Source organism: Primulina eburnea, chromosome 8 (assembly GCF_022965805.1).
Source record: "Primulina eburnea isolate SZY01 chromosome 8, ASM2296580v1, whole genome shotgun sequence".
In the NCBI taxonomy this organism is placed as follows: Eukaryota; Viridiplantae; Streptophyta; class Magnoliopsida; order Lamiales; family Gesneriaceae; genus Primulina; species Primulina eburnea.
Window position 1 is genome coordinate 8,505,547 of NC_133108.1, and position 13,720 is coordinate 8,519,266.

Sequence of the window (13,720 nt, forward strand, 5' to 3'; positions counted from 1 at the left end):
TTTAAACGGAAAGAGTTTGTATATACGAGGAAGCAGTACAAAAAAAAAACATAAGTTAGCGACGGTTTAAGTATTTGTAAATCTGAAATGTGCTTTTATTTTACAAATTCATAAATCCGTTTTTACTTTTCTTATGTTGTAATTTAATGTGGTTTTCGTAAATACTTAAAAATTTTGATCGAGAACATTTTTTTTACTAAGTTTGAGCATTGACAAACAAACACTTGCTGTAGATAATACTGTTTATTTTTTGTCACAATAAGAGATAAATAGATTGAAATAAGAGGAATTCTAGCAACATTTTTTTGGCAAAAACTTGTGTGAGACGGTCTCACGGGTCATATTTGTGAGACGGATCTCTTATTTGGGTCACCCATGAAAAAATATTACTTTTTATGCTAAGAGTATTACTTTTTGTTGTGAATATGGGTAGGGTTGACCCGTCTCACGGATTATGACCCGTGAGGCGGTCTCACATGAGATAAACTTGTGTGAGACGGTCTCACGGGTCATATTTGTGAGACGGATCTCTTATTTGGGTCACCCATGAAAAAGTATTACTTTTTATGCTAAGAGTATTACTTTTTGTTGTGAATATGAGTAGGGTTGACCCGTCTCACGGATTATGACCCATGAGACGGTCTCACATGAGACTCACTCCATTTTTTTTACATAAGATATCGTTTGAGGTAAATTATAAGATTTTACGTCCGATAGATAAATGAGTATTTGATTTTAACAAGGCCACCCAAAGAATTGATTTGGTGACAAGTAGTGCTGTAGTAGACTGTCTAAGTGGCCTTGTTATCTATTTCAAAAGACGAAGTCTCACTTTCTCAAGTCACTTCGCTTCCACAAAAAAAAAAAAAAAAAAAACAATTAGTGTCGGTCAAACCGTCGCTAAAACCGTCGCTAAGCCTTCCGTTTTTTTGTAGTGTTCTTTTAGTAGGTCATCATCATATATGCCTTGGTCTCGAGGAATTCTCAATTACAATATTGTCCACCACCCAAATCTTCAGCGTTAAACAAGTGTAGCTCCTTCTACTCACCTAGTCCATTAACATTAATGCGATAAAGATTATTCTCAGGCTCGAGCAACCTTTATCTTTACTTTAATCGATTGAATCGATTAGAAATTGGTTTAAAATATATAATACACTTCTTAATGAGTTACATAATCTTACGTTGAGAAGCAGACCTGATGATACCTATTATATATGCAAGGACTTTATTTATGCAACTTGAATGTATATTCAGATAAAGTAAATGTCATAATTAGATAAAACTATAAAATATTACTAAAGTTAAGATTGTTTTTGCGTACGATTCAACAAAGCTTACACCACAAGTTGATTCGTTGAACACGTACTCTATGGGTTATAGCATTGGAAATTTGGTCACTTCTACAAGATCCAGCCTTTCTATCTCTACTGCACATGGAAAGGACGGCTATGTTAGAGTAAATGTCCTGAAATCCAATGGTTGGCTAGGGAATTTATTGACTCAAGTGAAATAAAAAATCTTTATTTTAATATAATTTAATTTTTATGGTCTTGTTTTACTTTATCTGTATACCCATACAATCAGCATAGATAAAGTTCTTGATTATACTTTAATACAAATGAATCGTAATTCGATGTTGAAACTCGTTTGTAAACACTGTATGATCTAAATTCGTTCCTAGTCGATTCAGCCGCTTAAAACATGGATAAAGTTCGCTTGAGCTCGAGACTAGCATATGTGATGTTGTGTACTGTGTTTCTTGGTAAGGACATAGAGATGTCCAAACATGCAGATGGGTAGTAGTCATATGATGATTATATCGAACAACCATCTCTCGGACTTTCCAAGTGATTATTATTCATCGAGAGGATAAGTCCGTGGTTATGATCGTACACCATTAGTCCTTATGACCCGTGACAACACTGAGGCTCTATATGCTAAGGTTGTGCTTTGACTCGTTTACCGGCTGCAGGAGAGTCATCAGGTGGCGAGGTTGAGTAAAGTTGCGACACATATAGGAGCCAGTGCATTGTAGTCGGGGATTCACCGCTCACCTACGGGTGTGGATATCCTGTGTGATCTGATGAAATAATAGTGCATGAAATCTCTGGCCAGAGTATGAGATGTACATTTGAGAAGGGGTTCTCCAATTGTACAATAGATGCCACTATTTATATTTATCACATAGTTATCGAATTATTATGCAACCCTCGATGAACCAATGGTTGCAGATTCGATCGAGATATATGAGATGAATGGATCGTATTGTATGCTAATCATAATCGACTGGTTCTTGCAGACACTATCAGTGATACCTAGGGAATTATGGGGCGATGCTCTCTTACCATGATTCGATGAGTTTAATCAGAAATATGATTTCTAACATTCTCATGATCAAATGTTGATACATAGAATGAGGCAAATAAGGGTAAGTCCGAATAACAGATTATGTCCTGAATCACAAGGAGTTGTGAACCCACGCCTAGCTGTATCCCTGAACCATTGAGGGTCACACAAGCACTGGATCGTTTGTTCTCGTTGAAAGAATAAATTCAAGGAGTTGAATTTATATTATATAATAAATTCAAGGAGTTGAATTTATGATAATTAAATTTTGGGAGAATAAATTCAAGGAGTTGAATTTATAAAATCTGAGATTATTAACTCAAAAGTTGAGTTTGTTAAATATTAAATTTTGGAGGTAATAAAATTCAAGGAGTTGAATTTATAATTAAAACAATAAATTCAACATTTGAATTTATATTCGATTTATTTATTAATCTCAAAAGTTGAGTTTATTAAATATTAAATTAAAATTGGTGGGAAGTATGTTTAATGGGCTTGTAGGAGTACAACTCCAACATACTAAATAATTAAAGTTCTTAATGAAATTTGTTTAATTAATTAAACTAGTTGGACTAGCCCAATTAATTAATCAAGCTCATTAATGTTAATTATAGTTATTAGGTTATGACTTAATTATAAATAGGTGTTAGCATGGGATAACCCTAGCCTCCACCACCATTGTGATTTTCGAAATCCCCTCTCCCAATGACTCTAAAATTCGGCCACTTCCTTTTGAAGAAAAGTTTGAGTCGTCTCTCAAACTTTGATCTCCAACATAAAATCTCTACTAAATTTCTCTAGTGCAAATTAGAAGAGGAACAAATCATCTAGTCGTGGACCTGATTAGAAGAATAAAGAAAGGAGTTTTTGAATATCGTTCGTAGAGATTCATCAAGAGCTAGATCTGTTTATACCAGATTAGTTGGAGCCAAGTAATTGAATTCACTAAAAGTATAATTACAACACCCTATGAATGTTTAATCATAAACCCGTACGAGTGCTCAAACAAATATATTTTGATTATCAAAATAAAATAAATATTTTTAAACTTCCGCTGCAGTTTTGGACACGAGAAAGCCGAGATCCAACAGGCTAATGGTGTTGCCCATCTTTTAGATTACGAAGCTCATTCTTTGTCCCGAAATTTCGAGTGGTTCACTGATGACTCCCTACCATGGTTATTAAATGTTATAGAACATGACTTATATTTTTTCTTAATGGAAGTTTATTTTCCTATAAAATAATAATAATATAATATGTGGAATATTTCAAATATTACTGTTAATTCAAATCATAAACTAAGAAATATTGTTTTGAGGGATATACATTTATAAGTTAAAAATAACGTTTATAATGAGAATCTAAAAATGAAATAAATGTTGTTGCATTAATGTAGTTTACTGTTCAGAGTTTAAAGGATTATAATAGAATTAAGAACTTGAATGCAGGTGACATTATCTGAATATTTTTCTTTGTAACTTAGACTGAAACAGGTAAAACAGACAAAGGAATCCTTACAATGTGATTCATGCTTCCTGTTAGAACAATTTCGCCAAAACTAAAGTCCTCGAGTGCCCTGGTAACAACAAGTCTGACTTCTAAGTTCTGAGTCCCTCCGGGAGCTATGGTGAACCAGGGTGGATCAATACTTATTCTCACTCCCTTTGGTACGAGCACCGCTGACAGGTAAGTCTCCGGTTTGCTTGCAACATTCTTGACGACTCTATTCACAGTTCGTTTTCCATAAAGTGCTGTAATTGTCACTGATGGTTGGTTCAGGTCAGATGGGTTGATAAAACTTTGGCCACATGAGCCTCCAGTGGCGATTTTAACTGCCGATGGATCGGCGTTTGGAAGAGAGCACAAAAAACTGAGGTAGCCTTCAAATCCTGTTTCATGGCATTAATCAACACAGATACAAGAAATGAAAATGAAATCAGTGGAAGGTGGCCAAGATTTATACGCTGGAGTAAAATATTACCAGTAGCAAAGACCAGTCCTGGGTCCAAGGCACGAATGGGATCAACTAGGCCGGCCCCAAAACCAAATGGTGCGGCTGGGTATAACGTGTAGGGGGCAAAACCTTCAGCCATTATTGGTTCCCCTTGGTTATCGTACTTGATGGCGGTGGTGGACATGGCCGAAGCAATCATGGAAGGAGTCCATGCCGAATTTGCTTCCTTAATAAGTGCAGCTATGCCTGCAATGTGGGGAGTTGCCATACTTGTTCCTGATATTAGAGCAAAACTGTTGCCTGAAAATTTCGCGTTAAATTCCAGGGGGCTTAAAAAATTTCAAGAATCTAGAAATTAAAAAGATGAACAACAGTTTTGTATAAAAAGTACCCGATAGGATAGGATTCTGAACACTCATGGGGCTCCAAGCTGCCCAAATTTGGTTTCCAGGAGCTAAAATATCTGGCTTAAGCACATCAGCAGGGTTCTTTCTTTGGTCCATATAATCAGGACCTCTTGAAGAGAATCTACTGACGACTGGTGCTCTTTCTATGTAAGTAGCAATTCTTCCCTCACTTATGGCTGCCCTGCCACTGTATCTTACAGCATGCCTTTTCTCGTCTCTTTGAGTCTGCTGCTCATAATATCGAGATATAATCTATGACAAACAAAAAGTGAGGTAAATATTTCTCAAGTCCGAACTTTCTTGATCCCATGATTCTGCTAGTTTAACTGTTATTTCGTGTAAATATATACCTTAGAATCACTTATTCGTGGGATTAGTATGCCAGGAACTGAGAAGGGAATCGGCTGAGCTATAAAGTCTCCATAACTCGGATTTGCCACGAGGACAAAACCCATGAATCCAAGAACCTTTGCTGTTTCAATAATGGCATCTAGAGTTGAAGAATTATTGTAGAAACCAGCTGAAAACGTGCAGATGACCACACTGCCTCGCACCACTGTAGGATCCAGTGCCTCTGGATATTGGCATTCCTCTACATACCGAGGAGTCATAGGAAACGTTCCATTCACCTTTATTGCATCTTTAGCCAGCACCAACTTATATTGAAGCGAGCCATCTCCAAAACTTGGACCTGAGGTACAAATCAATGGATTTTCTATATGTGAATTATAAATGAGTCCAGAAAGTAATTAACTGCAACCGAAGTCTTATGAGGTCTGCTTAATTGTGTCACACAAGGTTTGGACAATTGTAGTCGTGGAGTTAAAGAATTTGAATCGAATTGCTACCAGTACCTATAACTTTTAATATACATGAGAACTAACTGTATACCTGATAATCCAATGCCACCGACTTTTTGACCATTGCCAAGGACAAGAGTCCCAGGGTAAGTTCTGTCTGTCGTGCAAGCAGCAACGCCAACAACCCAAGGGCTGTATGAGATGACTGAGTAAGGACGCGGTCCCTGATTGCCTGCTGCCTGAACCACAAAAACTCCGGCCTTGTGTGCATACAACATGAATATTTCAAACATGCTCAGGAATGTGAGTGTGTCCTCTGGTGGTACATCTGGTCCTACGGACAGTGTTAAGATATCTACCCCGTCAAATATTGCCTACAAAGGAACGAAGCTTATCTCATATTAAAATTTCGTCTTTCAGATTGTCATTCTTAATCTTTTGTTACGCTTATTTTTATTATCTCATTTGTACTATCACCATCCATCCGTTTCTAGTAAATATATTATAGAATAAAGCACAAGTTATTTCAGCATTTTTGAAATGTTGAGTGAGGCTAACGAACCAGAGGAGCAAACTTGTCACACTAATAAAAACTCAACACGTGAAAATCAATAAACTCTAGTTGCTTTCTATTCTCTCCCCCACTAAAGAACCCAGCCAAACCCTCTTCTTCATAAGTGGAATTTATTTGAAAAAACGTAATGGGATAACAAAAAAAAGGTGCTTACTTGATCAATCGCTGCTAATACATCTGTTAGAGTTCCCACTGTTGGATAAACAGCCTTATAAACAGCAATCCTATTAAAAAAAGAGAGACAAGAAAAGAAAAGGGAGAGAGAATCCAACGTCGTAATTAACCAACCAAATGAGCTAGTGGCAAATTACAATTCATTCATATAAGCGTAATTTCACTGAAGGGAAGACTAAAAAGCTAGGGAAGACTAAAAAGCTAGTGAAAACTCCAAGAATTTCTAATTAAATTACCTTGCTCTTGGAGCCATTCCACTGGCTCTACCATAAAAGCATCCATCCACAACCACCGGGACACCGAAATTCCCAGCTGCAGTTGAAGCAACATGACTGCAAAACAAAAACACGAAAAGGTCTTAAATTAATTGCATGCATGCATGAATACATAGATAAGGAGAAAAGGAACTTCGTCCCTTCATGTTACATCGAATAGAAAAGCAAAAAGAGCAGAGCAAGCAGAAGGAATTTTGGAATGTTTTTCTATATCATGACCCAATCATTTACAAGGGGATTTATACAAGGAGTTAGTATTCATCTATACGTAACAAACTAACAAATAAAAGAATCAATTCTGTTAGTTGGTTAATCATTCCAATATTCTACATTCTTCTAGAATTAATCCACACATGGGAACTCAAGCATGTGAGTAATGACGTGGTCCTTGATGCATACGTATTACTTGACTTGCCCCCGCAAGCTTAGCGACGGATTTAGTACGACGCTAAGCTTGGACCGGAACTTGTTAAAGCTGGTAGCGGATAAGGGTTTGGTGAGAGCATCGGCAATTTGATCACAAGATGGAACATGACAAACAGATAGAGCTTTGGACATAACCTTTTCCCGAACGAAGTACAGGTCAAGCTCAAAATGTTTTGTCTTGGAGTGTTGAACAGGATTGGCACTAAGAGCAATGGTACTCAAATTATCGCACCAGAGAGTTGGAGTATCATCCAGAGGAACATGTAGTTCTGTTAGGAGTGACCGTAGCCAAAGCAGCTCAGCTGTAGCATGAGCCAAACTCCGGTATTCTGCCTCTGTACTGGATCGAGAAACAACTTGTTGTTTCTTGGAACTCCAAGCAATGGGAGAGTGACCTATGAACCAGCAGAAGCCAGAGGTGGAGCGTCGATCATCCGGATCATTGCCCCAGTCAGCATCACAAAAACCCCGGAGAGATAATCGAGCACATGTTGTAAGATGAAGCCCAAAGTGAAGAGATCCAGCAAGATACCGAAGGATGCGTTTGACTGCTTTCCAGTGTGTGTGAAGGGGATTGTGCATAAATTGGAAGACCTTGTTTACACTGAAAGCTATGTCTGGCCTAGTAATGGTGAGATATTGTAGAGCACCAACTGTACTTCTATATAGTTTGGCATCATCAAACGGATCACCTTCCTTGGTTGTGAGTTTGAGATTAGTAATCATAGGAGTTGGTAGAGACTTAGCACCACTCATTTTTGTCTTGAGAAGAAGATCCTGCACATACTTGGCTTGACAGAGGAAAAGCGAGTTATCTGAGAGCTTGGAGACTTCAATACCCAAGAAATAGGATAAATGGCCTAGATTCTTCAGGGAAAACTGTCTGTCCAACTTACTGATGAGAGTAGCAATTGTATGATTGTCACTTCCTGTAACAATTATGTCATCCACATAGACAAGAACATAAATAATAGAGTTAGAGCAGAACCGTACAAATAGCGAGGGATCAGCTATCGAAGCAGAGAATCCCATCAGTTGTAATGTGGACTTGAGTTTATCAAACCAAGCACGAGGTGCCTGTTTAAGGCCATAGATAGCCTTATGTAGCTTGCAAACCAATGTGGCATCACCCTGCTTGTGTTCAAAACCCGGAGGCTGTTGCATATAAACAACTTCAGACAGAGATCCATTAAGAAAAGCGTTGTTGACATCGAGTTGATGAATGGACCATTGCTTGGTCAAGGCAATGGTAAGGACTAGGCGAATTGTAGTAGGTTTAACAACCGGGCTGAAAGTTTCAGAGAAATCAAAACCAGCTACTTGAGAGTAACCTTTGGCCACAAGTCGAGCCTTATGACGATTAATAGACCCATCTGCGTTAGTCTTGATCTTAAACACCCATTTGCACCCAACAATAGATGCATTAGACGGAGGGGTAACCAATGACCAGGTGTGATTGCGCATGAGTGCAGAGTACTCCTCACACATGGCCTTGTGCCAATCTGTATTTGATAAAGCATCTTGAAGATGAGCAGGTGTGCCATCACTGGGTTGGTGGGCCACAAAGACCTTCGGTTTGAAGATTCCAGCTTTGGATCGAGTGACCATATGATGAGTGTGTATTGGTAATGGATCAGGAGTAGGCAGATTATTTGGAATAGGGTCTGGACTACTATCATTGTGCAAGGAAGGATTAGAAGAAACTGGGGCTGAACTAGAATTATTAGAGGATGCAGTAGACGTGGTAGGGGAATGCGTGGAAATAGAGACAGGTGGAGTGGACAGCAACAAAAGGATAGAAGAATATGGAGGAGCTGCAGTGGAGATGGGATTTTGAATGTGAGCAAAGGGGAAGACATTTTCATCAAACTTAACATGTCTAGTAACATAAATTCTCCCATCAGTACTAAGACACTTGTAGCCTTTGTGGTTGCTGCTGTATCCAATAAACGTACAGGGTTTTGAACGGAACTCAAACTTGTGAGAATTATATACTCGGAGGTATGGAAAACATAGACAACCAAAAACACGAAGAAAAGTGTAATCAGGACTGATCTTAAAGAGCCGAGTGAGAGGAATATGACCAGGAGCAGCTGAGGGAGGTAATCGATTAATAAGAAAAACAGAAGTTGTAAAGGCATCGTCCCAAAAAGTGAGAGGCATGTGAGCTTGAGCAAGGAGGGATAGACCCATATCAACAATGTGACGGTGTTTGCGTTCCACAATCCCATTTTGTTGGGAAGTGTATGGACACGTAACACGATGATTAATACCCCATTTTTGTAGCAAAGAGCTTAAGGCTCGAAATTCTCCACCCCCATCTGTTTGTAGTGATTTAATTTTAGTATTGCACTGAAGCTCAACATTGCTTTTAAAGGTTTGAAACACATGGAAGACTTCTGATTTTTGTTTGATAAAGAATATCCAAGTGAAACGACTATAAGCGTCAACAAAGCTAACATAATAACGATAACCATTGGTGGAAATTTTAGGAGCAGGACCCCAGACATCGGAAACAATTAATTGAAGTGGTTCGGAGTATATTGTGTGAGATGTGGGAAACGGTAATCGATGATTCTTGCCCAATTCACATGCTGTGCAAAGAGTAACATTATCATTCAGAAATGAAGTATTACAACTGTTTAGGATTTTCTTTACAGTAAGAAAAGATGGATGGCCTAATCTATAATGCCATCGACGCAATGAGGATGAAACCTCTTTGGGAATGAACTGTGACTGGAACACTTGATTAGAGGGACTGTTGGGCGGAGAGGCAGAGGGAAGATTGAAGCAAGCTGCGGATGGAGTAGTGACTTGATTGGATTTGGTAAGGTGAAATCTGTATAGACCATTATGCAGAGTTCCTCGAAGGAGCGGGGTTCGTGTTGCTAGATCCTTCACAACACAAAAACAGGGGTGAAACTCAAAGAGAACATTATTATCCTGAGCAAAGCGACTGACACTAATAAGATTTTTAGTGATATGAGGAACTCGAAGTAGATTATGTAGATTAAATGTATGATTACCAAGATGAGTGTGAGAGTCAAATGAAGAAGAACCTATATGAGAAATAGGCAACCCCGACCCATTACCAATAAAAACTTTACCTCCTCCAGTGTGTTCAGATCCAATGGAAAGATTGGCAATATCATTTGTGACATGGTGAGAGGCTCCTGAATCAGGGAACCACCAATCATCATTGAGCTCTTCTTGTTGCTTCATAGCCATTGCAGCAGTGGGAGAAAAGTTATTATCTCGCATGTGGTAGGAAGACTGAGAAGGACCGGAGGTTCTGTGCTGCGGGACAAAGTCCTTATCAAATCGATAAAAGCACTTTTCTGCAATGTGATTGGAATACCCACAAATTTGACACTTCGGACGAGCATTGCCCTGGTTCCAGTTCTTCCGACCACCTCTGTTAGAACGGCCACGACCACGAGAAGGGGTGCGAGCATAGGCATTCTCTCGACCTTTGGATTGAGAGAAAGTAGTGACATGAGCAGCAGCAGTAGACATTGGATTGTCCGTAGTGATACTGTAGGACTCAATCCGTCCTTCATGAGCAAGAAGAAGTGCACTAGCATCGGCAGAGGACAAGAAATCAGATCTGGAGGTAATATGAACTACAACTGATTCATATTCAATCCCTACACCTCCAAGGATATAGAGAACATGATCTTCTTCAGAGATGGGATGACCACATGCCGCAAGCATATCAACGTAGGTCTTCATCTTGCTTAGGTATTCTTTCATGCTTTGGCCACCCTTCTTTAGGGTTTGCAATTGGAGTTTGAATTGCATTACTCTAGCCTTCGATCTTGAGGCAAACAAGCAAGTGACTCGCGACCAAAGTTCCGCCGTGGTATTACAGCCAATCATCTGGCTTTGGACACATTCTGCCATGGATGCCAACAGAAAGGAAAACAGAAGTTGATCTTGCCTGCTCCAGGTGACAAACATCGGATTTACAGTGAGAGTCGATTCTCCAGCATCAAGCATTCTGGGTGGAATGAGTGTATCTTCATGAAGCAAATGTTCAAGACCCAATCCTCGAATGCCCGAGAGAATTTGTAGTTGCCAGAGAAGAAAATTGTCATCATTCAATTTCACAGCATTAATTTGATTTGCTGGGTTTACTAACGAGGGATTGAGACTTGAATTAGGAATGGTGAATACACTGGATTCAGTGTGAGATGTAGCTTCCGCCATTGTTGGCTCTGATACCAGAATAGAAAAGCAAAAAGAGCAGAGCAAGCAGAAGGAATTTTGGAATGTTTTTCTATATCATGACCCAATCATTTACAAGGGGATTTATACAAGGAGTTAGTATTCATCTATACGTAACAAACTAAAAAATAAAAGAATCAATTCTGTTAGTTGGTTAATCATCCAACATTCTACATTCTTCTAGAATTAATCCACACATGGGAACTCAAGCATGTGAGTAATGACGTGGTCCTTGATGCATACGTATTACTTGACTACATCCAATTTTATTACAACTTTTAAATTACCCCAGCACGACTAAGTTCTCAAGTTCAATCCCGTATTTATTTAATATCGTTCATCAATGACCTTGAAGAAAAGAATAAAAATTGGAGGAAGAAAAATCATACTATGTATATACACACACACATACCTTCCATGTCCATCTGCATCAAAGGGTGACTGAATATCAACAGAAACATTAAGATTCACCGACGCTCGCGCCCCAGCATCAAAAAACCGAGCTGAAACGATCTTACCGTTGCAAGAAGTCTCAGGAAATAAAGGGCCTCCCTCACAAGTTCCAGAAAAATGAGAGATATTTGATGTGAAGGGATCCAAGGATTCGTAAACAAAGCTGGGGTGTAAAGGATTTATGCCTGTATCCACAAAACCAATCACTATTCCTTCACCACCATTTTTATTTCCTCCTTCTTCACTCCAAACTGCTGGTAACCCTAAAAATTCTGGGGTATAACTTGTCATTAGTTTAGCTCCCCTATCTTTTTCGACCAGCTTCACTTCAACTGAATTCTTGAACTTCTCTACCTTCATTTTTCGTACAAAAAAGACTAGTTTTCTTTTTTCTGGATTAAAGCTAAAAGTGCGACGAATAAAAGTGAATCCGCTAATTAGGATCTACAGGGATTATAAACATGATGAATTATAACCTGAGAAGTGGTTGTGTGCACTGCGAATCCATTGACGACATTTTTGAAGCTGTAAAGCTTGTTGTAGCTCCCTTCATCGAGAGCTCTTTGCAGAAATTGGTCGTGGGAGTCTACCAAGTGCTTTGCATGAGCAATGGAAGCTTCACTAACAATGTAAAACGGTAAAAGTGATGTAATAGTCCAAGAAATACATTTTTCTCTCTTTGAATTGACCGAATTCAGAAGTGAACCAATTAATTCAATCAACACGGGCTGGTTACATTGCATTTTTTCACACGAAACTTACATTTTTGGAAAACTATAGTGAAAAAATCTGGAATATTTTTTCAGGGTCGATGATCATGTTTAATTTTCAGTTACCTGTCGTAAACAGCTCTTTTTCCCACTTTATCCTGCTCTACAGCTCCATGGAATGCAACTGGTTCACCTTCCATTAAAACCAAATAGATTTCTCGTTCTTCAGACATACACGAGCTCATCATATATTTTATGACTAAGAATACCAGAAATTGTACTCTGTGCTTCTTCGGGGACAACATATTTATCACTTCTTTCATGGTTAACCGAATGTTGGAGGAGATAAATGGTTTCAAGATTTCGTTAATTTATATATAACAAAATTTAGTGCAGAAAAAAAGCCACGCAAAGAAATTAAGTGTTGAGCCACATTGTTGGTGTGAATAAAGCTACAGAATTCTCGGCTTTTCCTAAGAAAAATACAAATATAGGTGAAGAAATTTGGTAGTCACTCACCTTGACAATGTGCTTTCACAAAATTTCGAGTCCATTTCAAATTAAATAACCATTATATCGTATTATCCCTTCAACAAGCGTATGCCTATCTGTTTTCTCACAAAAACTTGTAGGTTTCATGGGTCAATTTTGTGATACAAATATTCTATTTGAATTATCATTGAAAAGTTATTACTTTTTATTATAAGTATAGGCAAAATTGACTAGTCTCATGAATAAAGATCGATGATACCGTTTTATAAGAGACCTACTCTTATTTTATTTTTATATTGTTTTTTCAACAAAATAAATTGCTTGAAAAGGTTTAAATAATGTAGGTCTTAAAGTTGAGAAATATAGGTGTAATATCCTTATATTTTTTCACTAATAATATTATCATTATTATTTATCTTCACATACTGAAAATAAGTTTTTCAAAATATCATCTCTAACTAGATTTAATAGCTAGTGAGTTTATAAAGATTTTGCCTATCAAATATATCGTAAATATCTATATATATCTCATACCACAAAAGGTTTTACCTATGAAATTTATCATAAATCTCTATTTATATATCTCATGCTATATTCAAGGGAAAAACACAGTTTTAATCCTCATATATTTTACTAAAATACTTTAAGTCCCTAGACATTTTAACTCAACATTTTAATTCCTTAACCTTTAAAATATTATACAATTAGTCCTCACCATTAATATTATGGTTAAATAAAACGGTACGGACTAAATTGTGATACTTATAATTTAGGGACCAAAATTAACAAAATAGATTAGAAAATAAAATTATGATAAAGATAAAAGAGCATAAAAAATCACGTGGCTACTAAATAAATACGTATTATTATATATAAACA

General features: G+C 37.7%; 1 protein-coding gene across 3 annotated transcripts; it reads right to left on the reverse strand.

Annotated features, from left to right (window-relative positions):
• Positions 1 to 943: 943 nt before the first annotated feature.
• Positions 944 to 12,674, reverse strand: LOC140837771 (subtilisin-like protease SBT2.4). 3 transcript variants are annotated; one of them, XM_073203883.1, is made up of 11 exons: positions 12,476 to 12,674; positions 12,116 to 12,260; positions 11,599 to 11,993; positions 6,495 to 6,590; positions 6,239 to 6,308; positions 5,602 to 5,884; positions 5,061 to 5,401; positions 4,695 to 4,938; positions 4,331 to 4,603; positions 3,868 to 4,238; positions 944 to 1,049 (listed from the first exon to the last, which is right to left on the reverse strand). In XM_073203883.1, exons 1-11 carry the CDS (start codon positions 12,670 to 12,672, stop codon positions 957 to 959), a joined length of 2,508 nt encoding a protein of 835 aa, XP_073059984.1. In that variant the 5' UTR covers positions 12,673 to 12,674; the 3' UTR covers positions 944 to 956. The 3 variants fall into 3 exon arrangements, with proteins under 3 accessions (XP_073059984.1, XP_073059983.1, XP_073059985.1); XM_073203882.1 differs by having other exon boundaries at positions 4,695 to 4,962; XM_073203884.1 differs by lacking the exon at positions 944 to 1,049 and having other exon boundaries at positions 3,804 to 4,238; positions 4,695 to 4,962.
• Positions 12,675 to 13,720: the final 1,046 nt, after the last annotated feature.

Coding starts and splice junctions, on each gene's coding strand:
- LOC140837771 (XM_073203882.1), bottom strand. CDS start 12,672: ATGAAAGAAGTGATAAATATGTTGTCCCCGAAGAAGCACAGAGTACAA. Junction 4,239..4,330: donor AGGACTGGTCTTTGCTACTG/GTAATATTTTAC, acceptor GCCATGAAACAG/GATTTGAAGGCTACCTCAGT. Junction 1,050..3,867: donor CAGGAAGCATGAATCACATT/GTAAGGATTCCT, acceptor TTAATGGACTAG/GTGAGTAGAAGGAGCTACAC.